The following is a 23,052-nucleotide window of genomic DNA, read 5'->3' as shown; positions in this document are numbered from 1 at the left end:
GCAGGACACAAGCTGATCAGCTTCATCTCTCAGCTGAGGGAACAGGAGGGGGTGGCATAGCTCAGTAGGTCTTTTCAAACTAAAATGACTTAAGTCTAATATTTCTTTGAAAGAAAGGGTCACACAGAGAATACCTTCTCTGAAAGGATGAACTAAATGTCAGAAAGCTGGGATTAAAAATGCAACAAAGTAGATTTAAAAGACTGAATTAACACATGCAAAAATCAAAAACAACTGCAGAGTCAGTGCCTACATGCAATTGAACAACATGAAACTAATAAAATTAATTAAAATTAAATTAAATGAAAGATGCATTACAGTCATTCGAAGTACAAGTGAAACAACAGATGATTGAGAAATAAACAAATCACTGAGAGAGGACCAGAATCTTTCCTCTGATTCTTCTTCGGACTCTCTGGACATGGTGATAAAGAACCTACTTTCAGCTGCTCCCTTATTCACAGGGGTCTCCACAGCAGGAAGCTGTACATGCTTGGTTTGGCTGAGTTTTTACACCAGACACCCTCCCTGACACGAATCCCTCTGGGTTTGAGCTTTCTCCCAGGACTGAACCAGGGATCTTTTGTTAGTTAATCAAATGGTCAAAACGCTACACCACAGAGCTGCTACGGTGACAAAGAGGAGAACTCTGTCTAAAGTGAGAACCATGATGAACAATGGATCACATCTCACTCGTGAAATACTAGTCGTCAGAGGTTACATTCAATTATTTATCTTGATTAATAATCTGGCAGATGGCTGCCCCTCCCTGACTGGTGTAGATGTTTCTTTCTGTTAAAAGGGAGTTTTTCCTTCCCACTCTCACCAAGTGCTTGCTCATGAGGGGGTCGTCAGAATGTTGGGGTTTTCTCTGTATTATTGCAGTGTCTTTACCTTACAATATAAAGCCCCTTGAACCTGTGACATGTGATTTAGCTCTATAGAAATAAAACTGAACTGTATATTGGCTAAGAGAGTTCAGGCAAGAGGTGGTACAGGAAGTCACCCTTGTCAGCTTTTTCTTTTGTGTATATTTTGTGCATAAATTGCATATTTTGACTGAAATGCAAAAGACAATCAGGTAAACGCTGGATGAAGGGGGCAGTAGCAATCAAAACTAAACTTTGACCATTTGTAAAGAACAAGAAGAAACATGTTTTAAAGTTCTCATGTATCTTTTTCATCAGTGAGTTGCTGTGTGGTTTGACGCAGGCTCAGGCACAGATGGACGCAGAGCTGCTGTGGTTGTATTTTAAGAGTCCACTCAGCTGAAGATCTGAGGCCTGTCTGGAGCAACGGCTAGCCTCGACATCAGACTACAGCACACACAAACACACATACACACTGACAGCTATTAGGCAATCGATAGAAGCTAATACATCAGAGCATTTGACTACTCAGCTCTGTATGAGAGAAGAGAAGAGAAGAGAAGAGCTAATCATGAGTGTAAATGCATGATTAGCTCAATATTTGAATCATACCACTGAATGTTGCACTCTTACGGGTCGCATTTGAGTGTTACAGAGTATCAAAGTATTGAAACTGCTTTGTGGAATGTTATGCTCTATTGCTTCAACCTCAGAGGGAATTAACTGCCATAAAAACTCCACTCCTCCAATCATTAATATCACATTAATACAGAGATGAAGCTGATGAATTGCCCTTTAGAGGGCCCTGTTAGCTTGCCAGGTGGTTAAGTGTGAAATCAATCCACATAAACAACCTAAATAAAAATTCTTCCATGCTTTAGCGCTGAGTTCTAAATCAGCCAATCACAGAGGCGCTAGTAAAACCAGTCTTTTAGCACAGCATGCTAACAATCTCAGTATTTCAGCTCTGGCAGCTCATTCTCGCTTTTCTCCTTCTGTCTTTCTTTTTGTCTTTGTTTCTTGTCCCGTCCTTCTCCTCCACCCCTTTTGCTCCTGGAAGACCACAAAGGGGAGTATCTTGTCTTTTCACAGTGGGCCCATTCATGGTGGCTTGAGGGGTTGTATACGTGGGAGGGGCTAGTCCATTGAAGGTTGATCTAGACTTGCTCAAGCATCCATATTTTGGCTATTTGAAGAGAGAGGGAGGCTGTTAAACACTGAGTAAGGAGGTGACCCCTGACCCTGACGACTGCTGTCCATCCATTATAGAAAATAAACAGAGAGGCTGGAGTGATTGCTAATCTCTTTACTGCTCTTATCTCTGCAGACAACCCAGGAGGAAGTCTAATTTTCAGTCTTTAATTGCTCTGAGCTGATGGCAACTTTGAATGTCTAATTTGTTTTACTGGCACTTGTAAAATGTTGTGCTTCGTGATGTGTTTTCGCTCACTTTCTTCAGTGTCTTGCTTCATAGTTTTCCTCTTCTACGTTCTACTTGAACCTACCTTTGCAGTGTGATTGATATTACTCCTCCAAACAGTTTGAAGGATGGCAGCCAAGAGGTTAAAGGTGACATAACAGAGCACAGAGACAAAGACTGGACACTGTGTCATCTGTCAGACCTCATGCTGTTGCCACCACCACACTACCAATTGGGGCTTTCCTTAAATTAACCCTAAGACACACACACACACACACACACACACACACACACACACACACACACACTTTTCTCTATCTATCCGATCTCAGGGGAACACATGTGGGACAGTTTGTGCCAGCATGAGGGCAGATGTCAGTCATGGCGACTGCCTTTGTGTGTGGAGAAATGACCCTTACTGCTTCATTTCATTGTCATTCATTTGGTCCTGTGGGGTTTGTTCATTTTTACTGTGAGCATGACGCATCCAATTCATCACGTGGCTTAAAAAAAAAAAAGCTCGGCAGACTGTAAATGCATATGGAGTGACATGTGCCTGACTGGATGGATGCATGTCTGGAATTGGGAATGGAGATTGCATTAGGCATGTTGAGATGCAGTTATGTTAATTTACATAAAATAAAACTCTTGCTTCTTGGTTGTAATGGTAAATAACAACTGTTTAAAGGTTTTATTCATCATGAAAACATAAAAAACAAAAACAAAAAAAACCCTTTAAGACTATTAACAAGCCAGAGTGCACAGTGTGGGCAATGTTAATTTATTTTATTCGTTTTAGAAATACATTTTCTACATTCGGAAATAAACAAGAGCAAAAACACTCTTGTTGCATGCGCTGATTTTTGTTTTTTAGGTTAACCATGAAAAAGTGGACGCTCAAAGTGAACAAACGACGACTCTTGTAGTTGCTTTCTGGCAGCTTAACATTACAGTAAAAAACATTATCATACATTATAAATTAGGAGGGGGGGGGGGGGTACATTTATACACAAATCGACTCAAATCTACAGCGATAAAATAGGTTTGCTTTTGAAGCGGTAGATGACGCAAGGAAATAATAATAATAATAATAACAATAATAGGCATTACAATGCATCAAAACTGTCCCGCACAACAATAGTAGAGAAGCTTTAAGCCATATGACAATACACAACATGTTCATATATAAACAGACGCGGACACAGTTGCCCAGCAGCTCAAATTATCCAGTTATTATCTACCTATTTAAATAGGCCTGTACAACAAATTTACCTTCATGTTTCACAGTCTCACCACAAACACTGCGTAAAGATTCTTCGCTGTGTTTGTGCTGTCTCAAATCATCTAGAATATATCACAGGATCAGTCATGTTTACAGAAGAAAGTGGAGTCTAGTTCCAGGGCCGATATTCTGGATTTAAAACTGTTAAGCCGCTGTAAGGAAAGTTTTGTCCGCTATTCTTCTGATGGTCCTTCAGCGGAAACAGGGACTCCTCCTGCAATCCTCTCCCCGGAGAAGACGGGAGAATGGTGCTGTCCAAGATTTGCCTTTCTGCGGGGAAGAAAAATACCAGAAAATATGTAGTTTAAAAAAAAAGTATGCAACATTTTAGTTTGGCAGTTTGCAGTAGTTTTTTTTTAAGGGCATTGCCAATGACAGCAGTCTGTAGCAAAGCTAATTAATATTTCAACTGTCTTAGGTTAATTTTATTATGGAATATTATTATTATTATTATTATTATTAATAATAATAATAATAATAATAATAATAATAATAATAATAGTACTGAACTTCTATTCCTCTTAATATTCGATTGCTTCAATTGCTCTACTGTAATGAAGCTTTAGACAGCACCCATAAAAACGTCTGAACCCATAAAATAAACACCTGATGCCATGCTGTTAGCCTAAAACACTTCCCATGCGGGTATTTTAAATCGAGCGCTTACTTTTGTGGCTTTTCATGTGGTATTTAAGCTCCTGCTCTTCTTGGAAAGACACTCCGCACAGCTCGCATGGATACGGCTTGTCTCTGGCGTGCGTCCGACGGACGTGGCTGTCGTGGGCGGCGTGGGAGGCGAAGGCCTTCCCGCAGTGCTTGCACTTGAAGGGCCTCTCACCGGAGTGCTGTCGGATGTGTGTGCGCAGAATGCTGGAGGCAGTGAAGGCCTGGGAGAGTGGAGTTTAAAACACTGGGTAAATAAGCGCAATTTCAGTTGTCAAGTTAAAGGCAAGATAAACGTTGTTTATTTTTTTTACAAGGAGCCAAAAAATATTTTTCAGAAAAAGTTTTGATTTTTGATTTTTTTTAATGCTCCTTAACATTTCGTGAACACTTTTGTTAAAGGATTTTTTCCCCCTGTTTTTGTGGCATTTTTAGGGGCAGCCTAGTGCTCAAAGGCGGCAAAAACCTTTGGGCTCGTGCCACATTGCTAAAATAGTCGAAATAAAGGAGAAAGGGGAACAGCTTGAACAAAACGTCCACAGTCCGCATAAAAAGGGAAGGATATCGAGAACAAAAAAAACTTCTGCTCATTCCAGGGCCATAAAATAAAAGTATAATCTTGGCAGACAAAGGGGTGGGTGTACATCTGGCGATAATTAGCATGTAAGTGTCTATGCAGAGCGTGCCCTCCGCGAGGAACAATAAGGAGAGGCGCGTGCCAAATGCACCGTAACAGGAGGAAACCCGAAATGGTTTAAAGAGGAACGAGTAGAAAGCCTGCAGGTCTAATAGAAGCAGGTTGGGAAAAACCTCTCAGAGGACAGTGTCGTTATTGCTGGTAAAACAATTTATGTTTCTAAGATTTTCATTTTATTTTTTTTGTATATATTTATTTTTGGCAGCACACCCATGGCGTATTCAAACTATTCTGGCACCAGCAATTAAGTCGAATTCCAGGATTTATTCCTATTTTTCTTCAGCATCGAGCCAATTGTCAAACGGTCTCGTCTTTGTCAAGCCAAACGCATCTTTAGAAAGAATACAAAAAAAGCTTCTTACCTTATTGCAGTAGACACACTTGTACGGACGTTCACCCGAGTGCACGCGCATGTGTTTGTTGAGACTGGAGGACTGGGAGAAGCTTTTCCCACAAACCGAGCACTGCAGCAAATTCACATACACAAAGTGTCACTCGAATGCATTAAGCTCAAAATAAAGCTAAAAAGAACCTAACCTCATTTTGTGAATGGGTTTAAATACATTTCGGAGTTGTTTTCGCTTTTCAGAAACAAAACAAAATGCAAGTCTCATATAAATGTTATTATTTTTTTTATTTTTTTACGTCCAATAAAAATCTGAAGGTCCCTGTGACGCAGTGTAGGAGCTGTTCTTTCAGCACCATCTAAAACTTTTCACAGACCACAACCATGTAAAGGGAGGTTTGTGTGGAAATCCCTCACAAAAGCAAGACGGATGCAGGGATGTTGTACCTTGTGAGGTCTGTGTTTCTCGTGGACGTGGAGGATGTGGATCCGTAATCTGTCCCTCTTCTCGAAAGATCTGTTGCAGAGGTGACACGGAAACTTCCTGTCCCCCTGATCCACGCAGCGGGTGTATTTCAGGTGTTTGTCTCTGTAGTATTTGTACGCAAAAACCTTCCCACATCTGTCACACTTGAAGCCTTCGCTTGAATCTGGGGAAAAACTTTTTTTTTTTTACAAAAACACTAAATATATGTATGATGATTAAAAAACTGAAGAAGATTAAATCCTGACCTTCAGAGGGAGGCACCGCGTTGCTGTCCTCTCTAGGGTCTTTCAGTGTGAGGGGGATCCCGAGGAACTGGATGTAGCAGTCTCCGTACCACACCAAAAGCTCCTGGCCTGGCGTGATCTCCTTGCAGGCCTCGTAAAATATCTGGCCCTGGACCTGCACGGCAACCAGGTTCTGCTCCTCGGGAAAGCGAGCGCACTTCACCAGAGACATCCAGTTACCAGATCCCCCTCTTCCGTCCACAAAGTGACTGAGGCGGCCGTTCTCAAACACCTGCAGGGTGTGTTAGAAGTATTAGAAGTATCGACAAAAAAAATCTAGATAAAGACCAGTACTGTGAGGAGACAATTCACCACCCTACCTCCCACATCAAGGTGTTATCGTCGTATATTTTAATTTCGCTTGTGTTGACTAGTTTTCCTTGGAAAGGTCCAAAACGGGCGCCTTTAGGAATACTGCGTTTATCCGCAAAAACACCACAGCTCGAAGCGTTTCCCCAGGATGCCTGGAGAATGGTTAACCCTGCAGCACAGAGCCAAAGCGGTCTCAGATTTCATTACTCTATCATGCAATCAAGGACACACGTAAAGGTGATTCAAATAAATAAATAGATAAAAATGGTGGCTTCTTACCCTCTGGAAGTTCAAGAGTTTCTTTGTCCAGTGGGAAAATGTGTGAGTCAGAAACTAAAGAGAAAACAAACAAATGTGAACAAAATAGGGAGATAAAAAAGGTTTATCGTTACTATTTGAGCGGGAGTATTTGAGTAGTGTTTCATCTTTAACTGCATTACAAAGATTCTGATCGATGTGTTATATTCGGCTATAATAGTAGTGACAGGGAAACATTTATGTTTGGGGGATAGCGTGAAATCAAGGGCAGTTTTTATTATCGCACACCAAACAAAATGAAACGCCAGTCATTTTAATCCATAGTCCGTAATCTGAATTCTCACTTGAGTTTTCCGGCAGGGCCACTCCTGATATGGCGTGACCCACGCTACGCTCCTGGCTGCCGGAGTATCCGTAGAGCACCGTGAACAAGTCGTCCTCACTGAAGTTGTACGATGCGCCCTTTTTCTCTGTGGAATGGTCCGTGCTCCGGAGCCGAAGGAAGCTCTCCTTGGGCGGTGTGTTGGCGGATGTAGGAGCAGAAGAAGACCGTTCACTGGACGGGCTGCTGAAGTCTGAAGACAGCGGACCGGCGGCGTGTTCGGTCACCACAGCAGCCAGCTCCTCCGGTTTGGAGTAGAGTGGGTGTCCGGGCAACATCTGGCTCAGATACGGGATGCTGGAGGCGCTCAACATGTGTTCGTGGAGGACCGAGGCGTTGTGGCCGGCCTGGCCGAGAAAGGGAGTGGCCCCGCCGTGCAGGCTGAGCGGCAGGGAAGCCTGAGCGTCCGACACCAGACGACCGAGGGACTTGAGCGGGTGGAGAAGGTTGTGCGTACGCGGGAAGAAGTCCACATAGTGATGAGGGCCGGGGAGAGGAGCTGGGTAGAAGCCGCGGGCAGGACTGCCCTTCAGCATGCCGGCTGGATAGCTCTTCTCCTTCAGCATTACAGGGATGCTGGACAGGGACACCGACATGACAGCACAGGAGGTGAGGCAAAGGGTCAAATGGAGAAGATGATGTAGCCTTCTGTGGGGAAGAGAGATAGAAGCAAGTGGGAGCGTGGGTAGAGGGGAGGGGGTGTAGTCATAAAAGTTTAATGTAAGAAATCTAAAAAAGGAAACAGGACATCAAAAGAGGCCGAACCCACCAGAACTGATTATTTTAATGAACGTAAGACTTTACTTCGCTCTCCAGTTATGAGCATTTCTTCCAAATATTTTAAGATTTTTCCAAAGGTGTTAAGAAGCTTGGCAACCCTCTGGTTAAATGTGGAACTGATACAAACTGCAGATGATTATGGCTAAGAAATTGAAATCTACAACAGGTTCGCAGTGTTTTTCTTTTAAAATGAAAAGCAATGAAACTGTCGGCGACAGATGAAAATACTGCGCACATAAAGGGGGAAAGCAATCCGCAGTGAACTCGGACAGCCGATTTTGCATTATTTCCAGCTGAAGGGTCACACACAAGCCACACATCAAATGTTCATCAGAGGCTTTTCAGATGACCCCACTGCATGATGGTGTGCTTTTTAGGAACAGTTTACCAGTCAGCCAGTAAATAGAGAGACAAATCAGGGTCATGACACTAATTAAAGAACCGCTGGCCAGAGCAGAGGTCAACATTAATGAAGCTTTTAATGACTTTTACAATCAGCCCGCTGTATGAAGGGAAATAGGGTCGCGATAGGAGTGCGTAATGCCCGCTGGGGGGGGCTTTAAAATTACTTTTTTAAAGGTACAAACAAATATGAATCATGTGAAATGATGACTGAAATTAAAGCGGACCGCTACAAACATTTTGTGAACTTTAATAAAGAAGCTTACCTTCTGAAAACAATTAGAGGAGCTTCACGCGGGCGATGTGTCCGTCATGCCCACAGGCCAGAGTTTGATCAACCTCCCGTGCTGTAAAATCAAACACTGCAGACAAACGTTCAGATTCTGCCGGGAGCAGCCGAAACTTAAGAGAGGATGTGCTGCTCTGTGGTCATCTGAGGGCACCTATGCTGTATACAGCTATCTCCTTACTCCTATTGGCCAGGAGTCAGCTCAACCTCATGCATTTCAATGCCACCCACCCCATAGGAATAGATTTTCTCAGGGCCAACCCACCCCCGTGTTCTTTGCACTTCGGAGTCGGCTCTCTTTGCCACAGTGAGGCCGATTATGAGAACGAGCCTAAGATTTCAATTTGCTCACGAGGCGTGGAGTGGATTATCGTGCTTCACACTTAGACGCTAGAAATAAAGAAGAGATTAAAAAAAATAGCGGGGAAATGACCAGGCATTTATTAGATCACTGCTCCGACCTTTATTGTATACAGAAAAAAAACTTAACCCAATCCCCATCAATACTTCAGTAAAGTGCAAATGTAAAGTTGTTTGCTTTTTTATAAAAGGTTTTTATTGCTAATTTTAAACAGGCAATTTTCTTGTGCTCTAGATCAGCGGAGCTTCTTGTGTTTTTTTGGAAAAATAAAAACAAACATAAGAGGCCTACAGCTTCATAAAACCATTTAAAAAGCTCAGTTTTTACTGGCGAATGAAATATTTCATTCGAAACTTTTGGCGATTCGATGACTTGCGATCTTTTATATTAATAAAAAAAAGTCTACCAATTATATAACATTTACAATAGCTTATCATATACTGAAATATATTTGTTCAACTTTGTTATGTTTATGAAAAACTAAATAAAGATGTCACTAAGTAGCCAGCTAATAACTTTTTTATGTTTCAGTTAGAAAAACAAAACCTGAACACTAATCTTCGTGCGCTGGGAAATGAAATAAGAGTCGCTCGATTAAATAATGCAATAACAGAATTCTTTATTTACAAGGCAAATAGCATCAGCGAAGCCATATTAGTTCACAACTTGCATAACTGTGGTTTTAACTTCTCTTGTATATCTAACTTTGCATAAAACGCTCACACACTAGGGGTACAATGATCGATGCGGGTATACAGTGTGACTCGTGAACAATGCAGAAAAAATATCTCGGGAGGAGGGGGGTAAAACACAACAGTAAGCTTTCTTCAGAAAGTCCATAGAGTATATTACATATTGCTTCGGTATCCCTATGTATCATCACCTTTGTCCATACAAACAGTGAGCGGAGGGCGAGGAGATGACCCAACACGGAACAGAGAGCAAAGGAGAACCGTGACCAAGTTCCCAGCAGCTGAGAAGAGTTGAACAATGATGCACCCATTCAATATTGTACACAAGTCATTATACAAATTTATACAGACAGCGGTGTAATGTACAAGAACGGACAAAATCTAAGGCATTATGCTAGGGTTTTTAGCATTTCAAGGTTGCATCTTAGCTCTAAGAAATTGGCAGACAATACAAAAGGGCATTTAAAGTTCTTCAAAACCATAAGTTACAGAGGAAAAAAATATTTTTGATTCATGGGTCCAAAGCCTGGATATCTGTGAGGGGCAAAAATCATTTATTTGCTCCTGTCCTCATTATAAGTGCTAAAAAGAAAAAAAAATGCACTGCTACCAACATGGCTTTAAGTCTTTTTAAAATCTTAACAATCTTTGGAAATTTTGCAAAGGGCTGTGATTCCTTTTTTAAAAATGGCTCAAAAGGCTGATTCTGCACGGCCGCATCTTTTTTTTTTTTTTTCCCTTGTACAATCAAAACAGCATCTATCAAAAAGGTGGGATCTCCTGTAGGTCTACGACAACAACTAGAACAACAAAAAAAGCACCTGCAGAACAACCAAAGCGTTAATGCAGGCTTCCTTTGTTCCACAGTTGAATTGCTACAGCTTCAAATTTCATACAGAAATTAAAAGTGGAAAAAACAAGGAAAAAGAAGCAACGATGGATAACGTCAGAAACACCGAGAAGAGCACGGTGTAACCGCACATGTTGTCCACACCTCAATGCACCACCAGTCACATCCTTAGGCCTTTATGGACAATACATTCAGAGTGATTCTCTTCCTGTTTTATGATGTAACATTTACATCAGACCCTGTTGAGTGACATCATCATAAATTTCTTGTTTTTCCTGTGGGCCAAACCATGGTAACCATCAAATGGTTACTTAGAAAAAATAAATAAATAAAAAGAAAATGAGTAGAATTCAGAAATCCAATTGAAATGTGAAGATTATTTGGCTTGCTCAAAGTCTGTCCTGGGTTAAAATAGTCAATATAAAAAGTTTATTTTTTTTTTTGAGGAAAATCTTCTGAGGTTAGAGAAGATGACTCGCTTTAGATCTTGTGAAGGCCAAACCAACCCCCCCGTCTGGTGGGGCACAAGAACAAGCAGGTCATTACTGAACACTTTATAGGTGAACTAACTGCCTGAGGTCATAAAATATGGCTAAGTGTCTGTCAGAGCAGCTCTTGTGAAGCGTGCAGTCTTAACTCTGACCTCTGCTATAGAAGAACGGCTGGAGGCAGAGAGGGCATGTGTCAATATGGGGACCACAAACTAACTCCCTCTCCAGATCTCAGCCTATGCTGCATAATCTAATAGGAACGCTGTGTGTGTGTGCTGTGTATGTGTGTGTGTCTGTGGATGTAGACTTTCTTGGTACAAACTGCAATAAAAAAACTGTGTTTAATACTGCATCCAAACGCAGAGGAAAAACGTGTCCTTTTTTCCCAGGAAACTGTACAAAAATTACAAAAAAAAACCAAACCAAAAAAAACCAAACCAAAAGATTCTCAAGTAATTGTTATTGCTTGTTTACAACACACAGAACAGTTTGCACCTAGCAGCTTGTATGAAGCATTTTTCCACTCCAGACAACATAGAAAGCACACTTTATCTTTTTTTTTTTTTTTTTTTTTTTAGTGTATGGCTGTGTTGAATTGATTTTTTTCCTTCTTTTATTTATTTTTGTTGTGTTCTATGCTAAAGGCAGAGAAGCAAGCGATAATCTGTACACTGTATACACAGCACACCCATTTACAACCCTCCCTACCTCCCGCCCGCACCCCTGTCTGCACTGTACCAGAACTTTAAGAAGGTGAAGGTTCTCCCTCCACTTCCTCAAAAAACACACACACACACACACAACCCCTCCCCCCAAAACACTGCTCTGCTTCAGGAGGCAGTTGGGGACCAGGCTGAGAGACGTTAAGCCCCAGGGAATAAAATAAATAGGAAAGAAAACGATTTTACTTATTGTTATGTACAAACTCTGTAATTAATTTCAAACTATATTTGATTTTGACATCTTCTGAAACTACATGACCAAAGCAAAATCCACCATTCAGGTTAATAGAAGAATCTTCTCAGAAAGAATACAACCATTGCTGTTAAAATTATAAAAAGAAGTGCCTCTTTCACAATTTTAGAAATATTCTTCTTCTTGCTACTAAGATAAAGAATAATCTACAATAATTAAAATGAATCTATACAGAAAATAAAACTTAATTTTATACACTATATAAACCTCTTTAATTAATCTAATCTTAGAATTCACCATTCAAACCAGTCTTCTGCAGTGTTTTCTTCCCCCCCACGTTCAGTTTCTCTCTCACTCTCTTTTCTAAACACCATATTTTTCACTCTACATCTTAAATTTTCACAACAACAAAAATACAAACAGAAACAAACAAATAGGAAAAATCTAAAAAAACAACAACAACAACAACAATAATAATAATTATAATAACAAAAACAATAAAATAAAGAACAGCAAAAAGGCAAAATCGGCTAAGTGTCTGAGCTCCATCCATAAGTGTGAACATAACTTGGGAGTATTTGCTGCCATTCGGAACTATGTGGAAATTTCTCCAACGATCCAGAGGTTGGGGGAGGGGGTGGAGAATAAAGGGGGCTCCGGGGGTAGAGAAGAGAAGAAATCAGTGTATGTGATCTTTCGAGATGAGATTGTAAATGGCCGCTGTCCACTGAGAGGAATACATTCATCTGAACAAAATCCACCCACTGCCGCCCCCTTAAGTCAGTGTACCCCACCAGGAGGCCTACAGTAAGTCACACTACGGTGAATGCAGGTGGACAGGCAGATTGACTGGCTCGTCACGAGGCTCTCCCTCCAGGAGGATTAGGCTTGTTGGGACAGATATCCGCGATCCTTCCCCAGCCAGTGTCTGAGTGGGATCCAGCTGGACAGACGGCAAACTTGAGCTGGGGAGGGGCGAGGGGTCGGGGGTCAGGGCACGGCCTGGCTGGTTCAAGGGGCAGTCGGTTGATTACGTGTTTTCTTTCTTTCTCTCTCTCTTTTTCTTTTTTAAATAATTAAAGGGCCGACGCGCTTCTTGAGCCAGGTTGATCACTGAGGTCCAGGTGAGTAGCTCCATGGGGGTCAACAGTATTTCTGCAGAGAAACGGCACACTGTAAGTCCCAACTAGAAAGGCAGTTACTGAATCCGCAATTCAACAGCAGCACATCTGACTGGTTAACTTGAACTTGCAGAACCTAAACTTGTTTGCAGAGCGGAGTGCATCGTCGGCTCAAAAACAAGTCGATATATCACAGATGCCTGCACTAATGGGCAAACAGTAAATAATTGAAATAATCTAAGTGCCAATATTTTTCTATAATCCTGCAAGGGAGATAAATCAAGTGACACGTATACTGGTGTGTTACAACAGTCTCAAGTGCAGACATCGAATGGCAGCCCCTTGGTTAAATATTCATGGCCCTTTATTGGCTTAAAAGCATCGCGGACAACAACAGTGCTTTCCATATACCAAGCTAACAATACCAGTGAGACAAAGGAAGAAGGATTAACTTGGACAACATTAAAACAATGATAAACACCAGCAACTAAGTGCTGCCAAAGTGAAAACATTTTCACATTTAGTGAGTGGGAGAAGTAGCTTATCTACATGCAAGTATGACTTCACCTCTCCTAATGACGTAGGGTCACTCTCCTGAATGTGTGTAAAGGCTGTGGCGATTTGACAGATCTGAGGCCTTAAGGAGTCAAGCTCTCCATGTTAAGCCAACCAGCTCGTGAGTCCACAGCTGACAGAGGCTGGTCTTTGATCGGCATACCCGTCTTTAGCCGTCTACAGTCTCAACGCTCCGGCTTGGAAGTGCACATTGCTAATTACATCACTGACCTCTAAGTTCAAGTTATGCAGCAGAACTACAGCAAGAAGAGTTACGTAAACAACTAAATTATTCACTAGCCTGCTGGTTCAGTAAGTGTACCCAAACACTCGGGGTCGTATGATAAGACAAACACTGATAGTAGAAGCCAGGAGTGGAGAGAAAAGCCTTTTAGTATTTCTTGGTCCCCTGATTACTGTGTAAAACTTTGTGGGGTCCATTCAGTTAACCTGGAACTGATTTCTACAGAGTACGACTGTAAAGAGATACCCTGAGGATATTACAGGAGCCCCTGAACACCTCTAATTCGGTCAGGCCAAGCCCGATGATGCCCGACTGTGAAAGGATGAGAAACACCAGTGGGTATTTCCTAAACCACTCAAGTTTCACCATTTTTGCTCTAACAATTAGAAAAAAAAATAAAAAAGCTTCCTAATGTTGTCTCATTTAAAGGACCAATGTATCTGGACTGGCCTGAAAGTATTTACCTGTTCTTGCCCCATGGAGGGCAAGCCAGGTGAGGGACCCGAGGCCATGGACGTGACACTCATTTGTCCGGCCATCTGGCCCATGCTGCTGGTTGCCATGTTGGAGGCCAGTGACGCGTTGTTGAGGTTTATGCCATTGCCGTTGTACATGTTGCTGTTATTCGGCTGGCTGAACTGCGGCGATGCCTGCTGCTGCGAGAACATACTGCGGAGGAGAGAGAAGTTGTGTAAGTAAACACAAAATCAATAATATGAATGCAGAAAGAAAAGTACGTGACAACACTCACTTTGGGGTGTGACCTGCTCGGTCAGCCAGAGAAATCTGGCAAGTTTTTCATCTTTAACAAGTGGTACAAACAACTCTATGGATAATGGATGTCAATACTCTCTATGGATATCAACAATGTTGTTGATAATCATGAATCTCCTCACGAGCCCTTCCTAAAAATAGCTACGCATATATTCATAGAACTCGAGTTGACAACATGAACTGATGCTGTAATGAGGTGCATCAGCCATCCTTACCTGTTGACTCCCATATTACCCTGCGGCCATCCATTCATGTCAGGGGAACCCTGGAAAGCAGCACTCTGCTGGCCCTGCTGCATCATTGGGGACTGTGTGTGGGCCATGCGGGGTGAAAGCAGAGGGCTCTGTGGTGTGCCGGGACCTCCAAATGTTCCATCTGCCTGTTGGCTCATACCTGTGGATCAAAAGAGGTCAGCCCGACTCAACCCACGGAGACTTGTTAATAAACCAATGCAATGAGTAAGGAAGTGTAGTCGACTCCATGCAAATGACACAAACATGCCACATAAAGACAAAATACTTTGACGAGCACCTCACGCGATAATAGCCCATTCCAGAATTATTAGCCAAAATTTATATTTCCGTCATGCATGTGACAAATAGAAGGCAGAGAACTAGAAAGAAAATGGATTGGGAGATAGGTCAGGAGGGAGAAAGGGGAGAGAGAGATGAAACTATTGCTCTGCAGGCACCCACAAGCCATAAATAAAAAGTTCTCTAACAAACCAGATTACCAAATTATATAGATCATACCCAGGCTGCATGTCAAGCTGTTAGACTGACAGGTACCAGAGATGATTCATGTCCTTACTGATCACAATATTTAGAGTTTGGCATCAGTGTGGAGCATGAAATAATGCTTTATTGTGCTTCTAGTGTCCCCTGGTGGAGCAAGAGTGAATAGCCAGGTCACCCTTTTTGGACAGCGCACAAAATAATAAAGACATATGGCCACACTTACAGACAACTACTCACAAGTTATTCCGTTTTAAAGGGGAGAATATTAAGTATGATTTGCATGATGCAATGGAAGCTGATTATTCTAGTCATCAGTATATAAAGTTACAAATCGCATGATAGCAGCTACCAAAAAGCACATGAAGCAGCTCAGGTGGTCACATCAACACACACATACGAACACGAACACAGGTAGTAGGGTGAGGTGTGTGGTTGGCTGGGGTGGTGGAGCAGTACCTGAGTTGGGAAACTGAAAGGCACTGTGCTGCATTTGGGGGCTGAGTACGGCCCCGTACTGTCCGCCCATCATGTTTGTGTTTCCCATCATCATCTGTGAGGAGGAGGAGGGAGTGGAGGAAGAGGAGGAAGTGCCATGCAGGTGGAGGTTGGGGGTAAGAGAGGGCAGGCTGGGGGAGAGAGGAGAGGGGAAGGAGCTGGTAGGGGGAGGTGACGAAGCCAGGCCTGTACTGGTACCGTAGCTGGGCGGGTAGGGGAGCTGCTGGGGGTTGGCCTGGGGATTCCGAGGGTTACTCATGCCTCCGGCGGCCATGTTGGGAGGCAGGTTGAGGCCCTGAGCCCTCATGGCCATGCTCCTTTGCTGCTGGACCTGCTGGGCCTGTTGCACCTGCTGCTGCTGCTGCTGCCTCTGTCTCAGGTGATTACTCAGCAGCTCCCGCTGACGTTGTGCCAACATCTGAGCATTGATGGTTCCCTTCAAGTAAGAGAGGTGGTTTGAATATAAAAAACAAAACAAAAACCCCCACTAACAGCATCTACAAAAAGCAAGTCTACACAACACTGACATCATAGCCTTTAATTTACTGCAAGCTATTAAAGAGATGAACCCTACCTACAGTCACAACATGTGTGTGCAGGCGGCTCATGTAATGATAGTGGGCATATACCTGGTTTGGAGCATTAGTTCTAAGAGGTAGGTTCACATTTGACACACCGCTCATCTGAGTCATCATTGGTTGGCGATTCTGCTGGAAGAAAAAACAGAGGAAAATGGTTGTTACAGAGAGAAATATACACTTTTTAACCCTCTGTAGCTGACGGAGATGCTGTGTGTCTAAAAAAACAAAAACAAACAAACAAACAAACAAACAAACAGGATTTTCAAGGAAAGCCCTCAAAGCACTAACACAAAACAAAACAAAAACAAGACACCTTTCCTATTGGTGGAAAAATACATCACATCAACCAATCACACACTTCTATGGCAACATGTGGTATTTGGTTGCTAAGGAAAAGGAGAAAAAAATGAAAGTAATGGCAAAAGAGAGCGATATAAATAGCAAGTTTCGAGACATTTAGCATGTTTGGATTCTACAGTTAGTGTGTAGTGTAGTCATGTTTTTGTTTGTGTGTGTCAAAACAATGAGGCCGCTCGTTGTGTGTCAATGAAGCCACTACTGAATATCAGAAATGGCCAAAAAGCCACCAAAGGCAGATTGAAATGTACACGCTATCTGCAGGTGGACAACAGGAGTCACACACCTCGAAGGTTTCATGCCTGTGTACAAATTTAGCAAACAACAATTTATATTTGCATTTCAAGTTATGAATATGATGCATTAAACATATTTGTGGTTTTCATAGTTTAAAAAAATAATTTCAACTTTATACTTAATTTTAAAAGTATAAAGTAAATTAAAAGTAGGAAAAAATGGCCAATTATATCCATGACCCTGGAGGGTTAAATAATCTAATTTTTATGAAGACACTGTTAATCAGGATTTGAAAATAACATAATCTATAGTTTTACATTAGAATTAGGCTAAAGTCCACTGGAAGCCTAATGCGTGGCAGGTAGATTTAAAAGTTCCTATGTTGTCATCGAAGCTGCTAAAATGTCACCCTCAAGGATAAAAACACAATTCCTGTCCGTGTGTTCTCGATCCTAAAGAGAGAGGTTATAGTAGAGTCAAGAATCAGTGAGCAAGAGTACTTCCAGCAGTGTCAGGACAGTCTAGATTCATGTGCACCTGCTGTGACTGAAGCCGGTGCTGGAGTTGCAGTCGTAGTGTGTTGGGCTGGTTGGGGACGACTCCAGTAGGCCTGAGTCCTGGCCGGGCCGGCATTCGCATCATTTGGAAACCTGGCCGTGGACCCATCTGGCCAGGCATCGGGTGGAAACCTGGCTCTTGCATGGGGCCACCAGGGTAGCCTCTCGGTGCCATGTGTGATGCTGGGGGACCGAACTGCTGGGTGTACATGGGGGGCTTCTGATCCAACATCACCGAGGGTTCCTGGGGGAACTGGTCTGGCTCCAGTGATTGGCTCTGAAACAGGCAGCCATATATTATTAAAAAAAATGCAGCACCACAAACAAAAATAATAAAACATCACTTAAAAACCAAGAATGTTATAATGTAGGTTTGGCAGGATGGAAATCCCACCTGTTCTACCATAGCAGGGATCCCCAGAGCACGATCGAGCTCCTCCAGGCCATCAAAGTCTTTTAGTGCGGTGTACAGCTGAGACATCAGAGCCCCCTCGTCCACTGCACTGCCATCACTTGAGCTGAGCCCTGTATTGCACAGCAGATCATCCTGGGGTGGAGCCCTGAGCGAAGAGGAGACAAACAAATATTTTAAAAACATTGTCTTGTATATGCCACAGCAAACATTTAGACCAACAGTTAAACTATTAAAAAATATAGAAGTCTGATGAGAATAAAAATGTTAACTGTGTAAAATTATGCCACTGAGCTACGCTGGTAATGAGCTTACCTGCTCTGGTTTACAAAAGCTGTCTGATCAATTGGCATCATGCTGTCTGGCCAGGGGGCCGTCTGGTTGGGTGGAGCCTGTTGTTGTGAGAAATGGTCACCAACCATTCCAATGTCTATATCTGGTTGGGCTAAATAGAGAAGAAAAAAAAAAGATTGGCTAAATATTAGACAGTGAAGTACTTATGGGTCATGATGAATCAAGAGTGAATACTCTTTAAAATAAAGGAACGTGCAGGGTAGCAGATCTGAGTTAACGCCATGTGCTGCACTGTGGTTAACCACTAGATGGCAGCTTTTACAAGTATGACAAGTAGATATCTGCTAAGGAGTTTTAGATGGATCACACCTGACAACTCAGATCTAATTTCCACAAAGTACAAGTAATTTTGTTCTGGGTTTCTATACTGACATGCTGGAGAATCTGGTACTCTCTTAGGGGCTGGGAAATAGCTTTATTGCATTGCTCAGTCTGAAAACCAGCAGTGTGGTTCTTTCTGCATTTAAAACATTGTAATATGTATTTTTTTGGTACACAGCGCTCTTACTATTAGGCATAATTGGAGACTGCATCATCTGTCGGGGCCCTGGTTGGCTGTTGGGCCTCATGGGAGTACCACTGGGTCCCGTCCTGCCCTGTATGGCATTTTGATGGCCAGGGCCCGGCGCTCCTATAGGAGGTGCAGAAGCTGGGCCTACCCAGCCCTCCTGCTGCTGCATGCCTGGCCGTGGACCACTTGGAGCCATCAGTGCTGGGGGAACACACACACACGAAGATAAGAACCAATGAGAAAAATCTCAGGACAGATTTCAGTAGATGCCCGCTGCCCCCATGATGCTACATAAGGAGGAAAGACTAATATGTGGGAGTAGCAGTCAGAGAACTTTGTGCCAGTGTGGGTGATTGTTTCCTGTCACAGGAAGTGAGTCACAGTGCCATGGCATGATACGTTAAAGGGTGAGCGACACACACGAGGAACGAAGTCCTTCCTCAGAACTCAGGAGCAGCTCTAAGTGTTACCACAGTTATCTAGGAGAAGAAAAATACATTTCTGTCTCTACTTGTTTGGCTGTTGTGAGATTGAAAGGTGGAAATCACACTTCACAAAAACCTGTCAAAAACTGAAAAGAGATTCATTACAGACAGTCAATCTAAACTCAGGAAACACATTCAGCGCTATGTAATCTGAGAAACAATGATCTCAAGATTTAGCCTCCGAGCAAGACGGCCAATGTTTCAGGGTTTCCTTCATGCAGCTAAAGCCTGCTCAAATGTGATTTATCATTAGACTACAAAACTAAAACAAAGCTTCTGGTAGCTAAATACCTGCACAGTAACAAGATAAGCCACTCTTACAGACTGAATATTTTCATCCAGCAATCTGAACATAAACAAGCATTTAAACATGGATTTAATTCATTTTTTTAGGATATAGTGAGGTGTGAAGGCAGTATCACACACATTCAGACAAATACAAGCTTCTGCAAATCATAACCATCACACCTACCTGCATTGACCATAGCAGCCTGGTTACCCATCATGCCATGGTTCCCCACCATGCCTTGCTGTTGCTGCATAACAGTGTATGGGCTTGTGGTCCTTATGGGGTACTGTAATGATGGCTGCTGGGGGGACATATTCACGTCCAGAGACACACTTCTAACAGACAAACCCCTTCCTGGCTGGCCTGGTCGAACACCGCCAAAGTCTGAAGACAGGAATAAATGCAGCTTATTCCTGCATGCTCATTGGAGTATTTTATGAATATACAATGTGGTTAGTGCACTTTTTTCTGTTTTTCAAACAAAGAAAGGGACTCACTAGTGGGTCCCATGCCGGGCCCAAGGCCCCGGTGTTGCGGCTGTGCAGCCATGACAGGACTGCTCTCGGACATCTGCAGGATGTCATTGATGATGTTCTGTTTGTCCATGGGACTGGGCAACGAAACAGGCCGCGGCTCACAGAAGAGCTGTGGCTGAGCGTTCTGCAGGTCATTCAGGATGTCATCCAGCTCCGATGACTAGAGGACAGATAGACAAGTGGGGGGAAAAAAGTGAATTAAATTTGCTGTTAAGGCTCCCATTAAGAAACCCTTCACTCATTCACCTGTAAATGCACAAATCTAAATTATTATTAAGCACATCTACCGAAAGCAAACTTCCACGAGGTGTCTTTCAGTGGGATTGGCCTTGTTTATAAAACAGGATAACTAGAAGAAAAAAAAAAATGGAGCACTTTACATCAAATCTAGGCCAGACTTCACTTTGACTTAGCTTCCCAGATTCTCATTCTACTTTGCGCTTGCTGATTGGTTCTTTCAGGAGGTTTATTACAACTTCTCTACTTTTAAATCCAAAATTTTACTCCCACTGAACTAAGAAAACAAATACAGAAAACATGTGGCTACTTAAACTTTGTCCTGCCAAAATAAAACAGTAGAGCAGATATAAGCAGCAGTCGGGCTAATGCCAACTGTTTGAACTCCTCTCTGCCTCCTTACTGTAAACAGCTGTACTGAGCCAACTCTTTGCAGCCTGAAGCTGCATTCATACACAGCTGGACTCTCTATACAATTTCTGTTTCATTTCTCCACACACACTCAAACACAAGGGCATGCTGTGGACCTGATCTTGAACAAAAGAACTGGAAGAACCACAAAAGAATAAACTTCTTAGTGTCCGTTTCACAACACTGGCATGGCGTGTATTTATCTTTCTGTCACAGATGCGGAGGACACAATAACAGGAACTCTTGAATAATGCAGCTCAGTAAAACATCTCGGCAACCCACACCCTTTAAAAAAAAAAACAACAACTGTCAAAGCATTAATAAGCAACAACCAAAAAGAAACTACAATTTCACAAAAGTGATCCGGGCACTTTCTAGCGAGGCTTGAGGGACTTTGAGTAAATAAGTTGCACTAGCTGCAACTGTCCACCAGAGTGCAGCACATACAGAATCACTGAATCCCCTGATCATGACATACTGTACAGCAGGAAAGCAGCACACCAGCACTGTTTCAATGTTGTACTTGACAATGACATGTATTTGTTGGGCATGTAACTGCTGCTACAGATAGAAGGCTGCCAAATATGCCTGATAGAACAAATTATCTAGACGGCTCAAGGACTGCAGCCTCGTCTCGGTTATGCCCAAATGCACTTCTTATTTATTTATTTATTTTACATCTTGGAAGATTTTATTTAAATAGTATCTCAGTACAGCCGAATATAGACAGCCGCACATAGCTGATCACAGCTAGAAGCAGACAGGATATGTAGGAAAGCTAGAGAGAGTAACAGAGTGAGGGGTGGCGGTGGTGGTGGGAGAGAGAAAAGCCCTAATGAGGTCAGGAATGATGTAATGCTTCTGTACACTCTCAGTTTGCTCTCCTCCTCCTCCTCCTCTTCAATTCTCTCTCCTCCCATTTTCTATTCTCTCCACTTCTCCAGTTGCTTTTACCCTTAATGGGTCCCATTTCTATCAATTCATGTTACACTCCACTTTCAAATGCATGTCGGTGCATGTAATGCAATGTGAGCCCTCCTTTTCTGCATCTCTCACCATTTTACTGTATTTCATTTAAAACAAAATAATGAAAGAAATCAAAGATTTTAAAACCATAAAAAGGATCATTTTTCACTGCAGAGCTGATTTACATTTCCAGCAGCCTTTGTAGGACAAATACACAATATATATATGTAGTGGGACACATGGCTAGTTGTAAGTTGAAGCCACATGTGAGTTATAAACAGCACTTGTATCATAAAAGGCATCAAAGTAAACTGCAAGTAAACTATTCCAGCGCTCCTGTATGAAAGGAGCACTGCAATTTTCAGGGAGTGTAGTAAGATCGTGATGTTTGACCTAACAACTTCTTTACTGAGTCTTTAAAAGGTCCAGCAGAAAAAAAAATCCAAATGGCAACTACAAAAAGCACTACTTAAAAACTCTGTTATCTGTTGCAATAGTTGTATTCGAAACATTAGTTAACATACAATTTCAAAGCACGCTTTCACTGCGAGTGTGACATGCGAGTAATCTCCAACTCTTCCATTAAACGTCCAGTGCCCTAATGGTGATGTGGACTTCAAAAGGACACAGGAGCCCTCCAGAAGCCATGATATAGCGCATGAAATTTTATAGGAAAGGGAAGTGAGAAAGGCCAAGAAAAGCAGAAGTGGCACTGTCAAGTAAGGAAAAAGGAAAAAGTCACCCCAGAGTCATGCTGCTCTTTTGTTACCTAAATGTAAACAAGTGTTAAATAAAATAAAAGTCAGGACAACACATGGCTCCAACATTAATTGCAACACTTGCACAGACATCTGACATTTAACTGGGAGTACAAGTGAAGATTTTCTGCTTCTGCATTTGGTGCAGAAAAGTTATTTCAGTCATTCTGATTTACTTTTTTGAGTAAATCAGTTTTTTGAGACTAGCTTAATTCTAGCTTTTTAGAAGCAGAATTTAAACCAATTTTCTTTTTTCCCCCCAGTTAGATCCAAAATTAGGTGTGGATTGATCAGCTAGTTCTTGAAGTTACATTGGTGGACGCAGGAAAAATAGGCAACGGAAAAAAACTTGGACTCACTTTGTGAAGAGCCAAAATGTGATAGCTCAAAGAAGCCACCAAAGGAAGTGAAGACTAGTCTGAGAGTTACTGTAAAAACTGGTGAAACCTGCATGCTGCCCCATGTCCACTACTGAAAGCACCACTACTGGGGAATGTGGCCTAGTCTGACCACCTGTGGGCTTTTAACCCTGGGAAGAGAAGGCAGAAGGCAAGCTGGTGAAGGTACGTTAATACTCTGGGAATATTCAACTGAGAAACTTTAGATTCACGGATTGATGTGATATATTTTAAAATATATCACCTAGCTAAATATT

The 23,052-nt window shown here is 42.3% G+C and overlaps 2 protein-coding genes across 7 annotated transcripts in view; both read right to left on the bottom strand.

Annotated features, from left to right (window-relative positions):
- Window positions 1-3,323: 3,323 nt before the first annotated feature.
- Window positions 3,324-7,596, bottom strand: prdm14 (PR domain containing 14). Its single transcript, XM_086305138.1, has 8 exons — window positions 6,963-7,596; window positions 6,640-6,693; window positions 6,369-6,529; window positions 6,010-6,280; window positions 5,725-5,927; window positions 5,294-5,395; window positions 4,239-4,458; window positions 3,324-3,841 (listed from the first exon to the last, which is right to left on the bottom strand). The coding sequence occupies exons 1-8, from the start codon at window positions 7,594-7,596 to the stop codon at window positions 3,681-3,683; spliced, it is 1,806 nt and encodes a 601-aa protein (XP_086161264.1). The 3' UTR covers window positions 3,324-3,680.
- A 1,838-nt stretch (window positions 7,597-9,434) lies between these two features.
- ncoa2 (nuclear receptor coactivator 2) overlaps window positions 9,435-23,052 on the bottom strand; it is a 63,955-nt gene continuing 50,337 nt past the window's right edge. For 3 of the 6 annotated variants that reach the window (XM_086306157.1, XM_086306156.1, XM_086306159.1), the window contains 11 exons: window positions 19,987-20,185; window positions 19,673-19,873; window positions 18,713-18,916; window positions 18,166-18,295; window positions 17,833-17,998; window positions 17,419-17,715; window positions 16,336-16,416; window positions 15,668-16,142; window positions 14,690-14,867; window positions 14,165-14,369; window positions 9,435-12,935 (listed from right to left, as the gene is read on the bottom strand). In XM_086306157.1, the coding sequence (XP_086162283.1) occupies window positions 12,924-12,935; window positions 14,165-14,369; window positions 14,690-14,867; window positions 15,668-16,142; window positions 16,336-16,416; window positions 17,419-17,715; window positions 17,833-17,998; window positions 18,166-18,295; window positions 18,713-18,916; window positions 19,673-19,873; window positions 19,987-20,185 (2,148 nt within the window). In that variant the 3' untranslated portion in view covers window positions 9,435-12,923. The remainder of the gene's footprint in view (window positions 12,936-14,164; window positions 14,370-14,689; window positions 14,868-15,667; window positions 16,143-16,335; window positions 16,417-17,418; window positions 17,716-17,832; window positions 17,999-18,165; window positions 18,296-18,712; window positions 18,917-19,672; window positions 19,874-19,986; window positions 20,186-23,052) is intronic. The other 3 variants (XM_086306160.1, XM_086306161.1, XM_086306162.1) reach the window with 3 other exon arrangements.

The sequence above is a fragment of the Aulonocara sp. 'chitande type north' Nkhata Bay genome, linkage group LG9, assembly GCF_057382095.1.
Source record: "Aulonocara sp. 'chitande type north' Nkhata Bay isolate Kocher_YH1m ecotype deep benthic linkage group LG9, A_spYH_male_GT1.1, whole genome shotgun sequence".
Classification (NCBI taxonomy): domain Eukaryota; kingdom Metazoa; phylum Chordata; class Actinopteri; order Cichliformes; family Cichlidae; genus Aulonocara; species Aulonocara sp. 'chitande type north' Nkhata Bay.
This window is presented reverse-complemented; position numbering and strand designations above follow the sequence as displayed.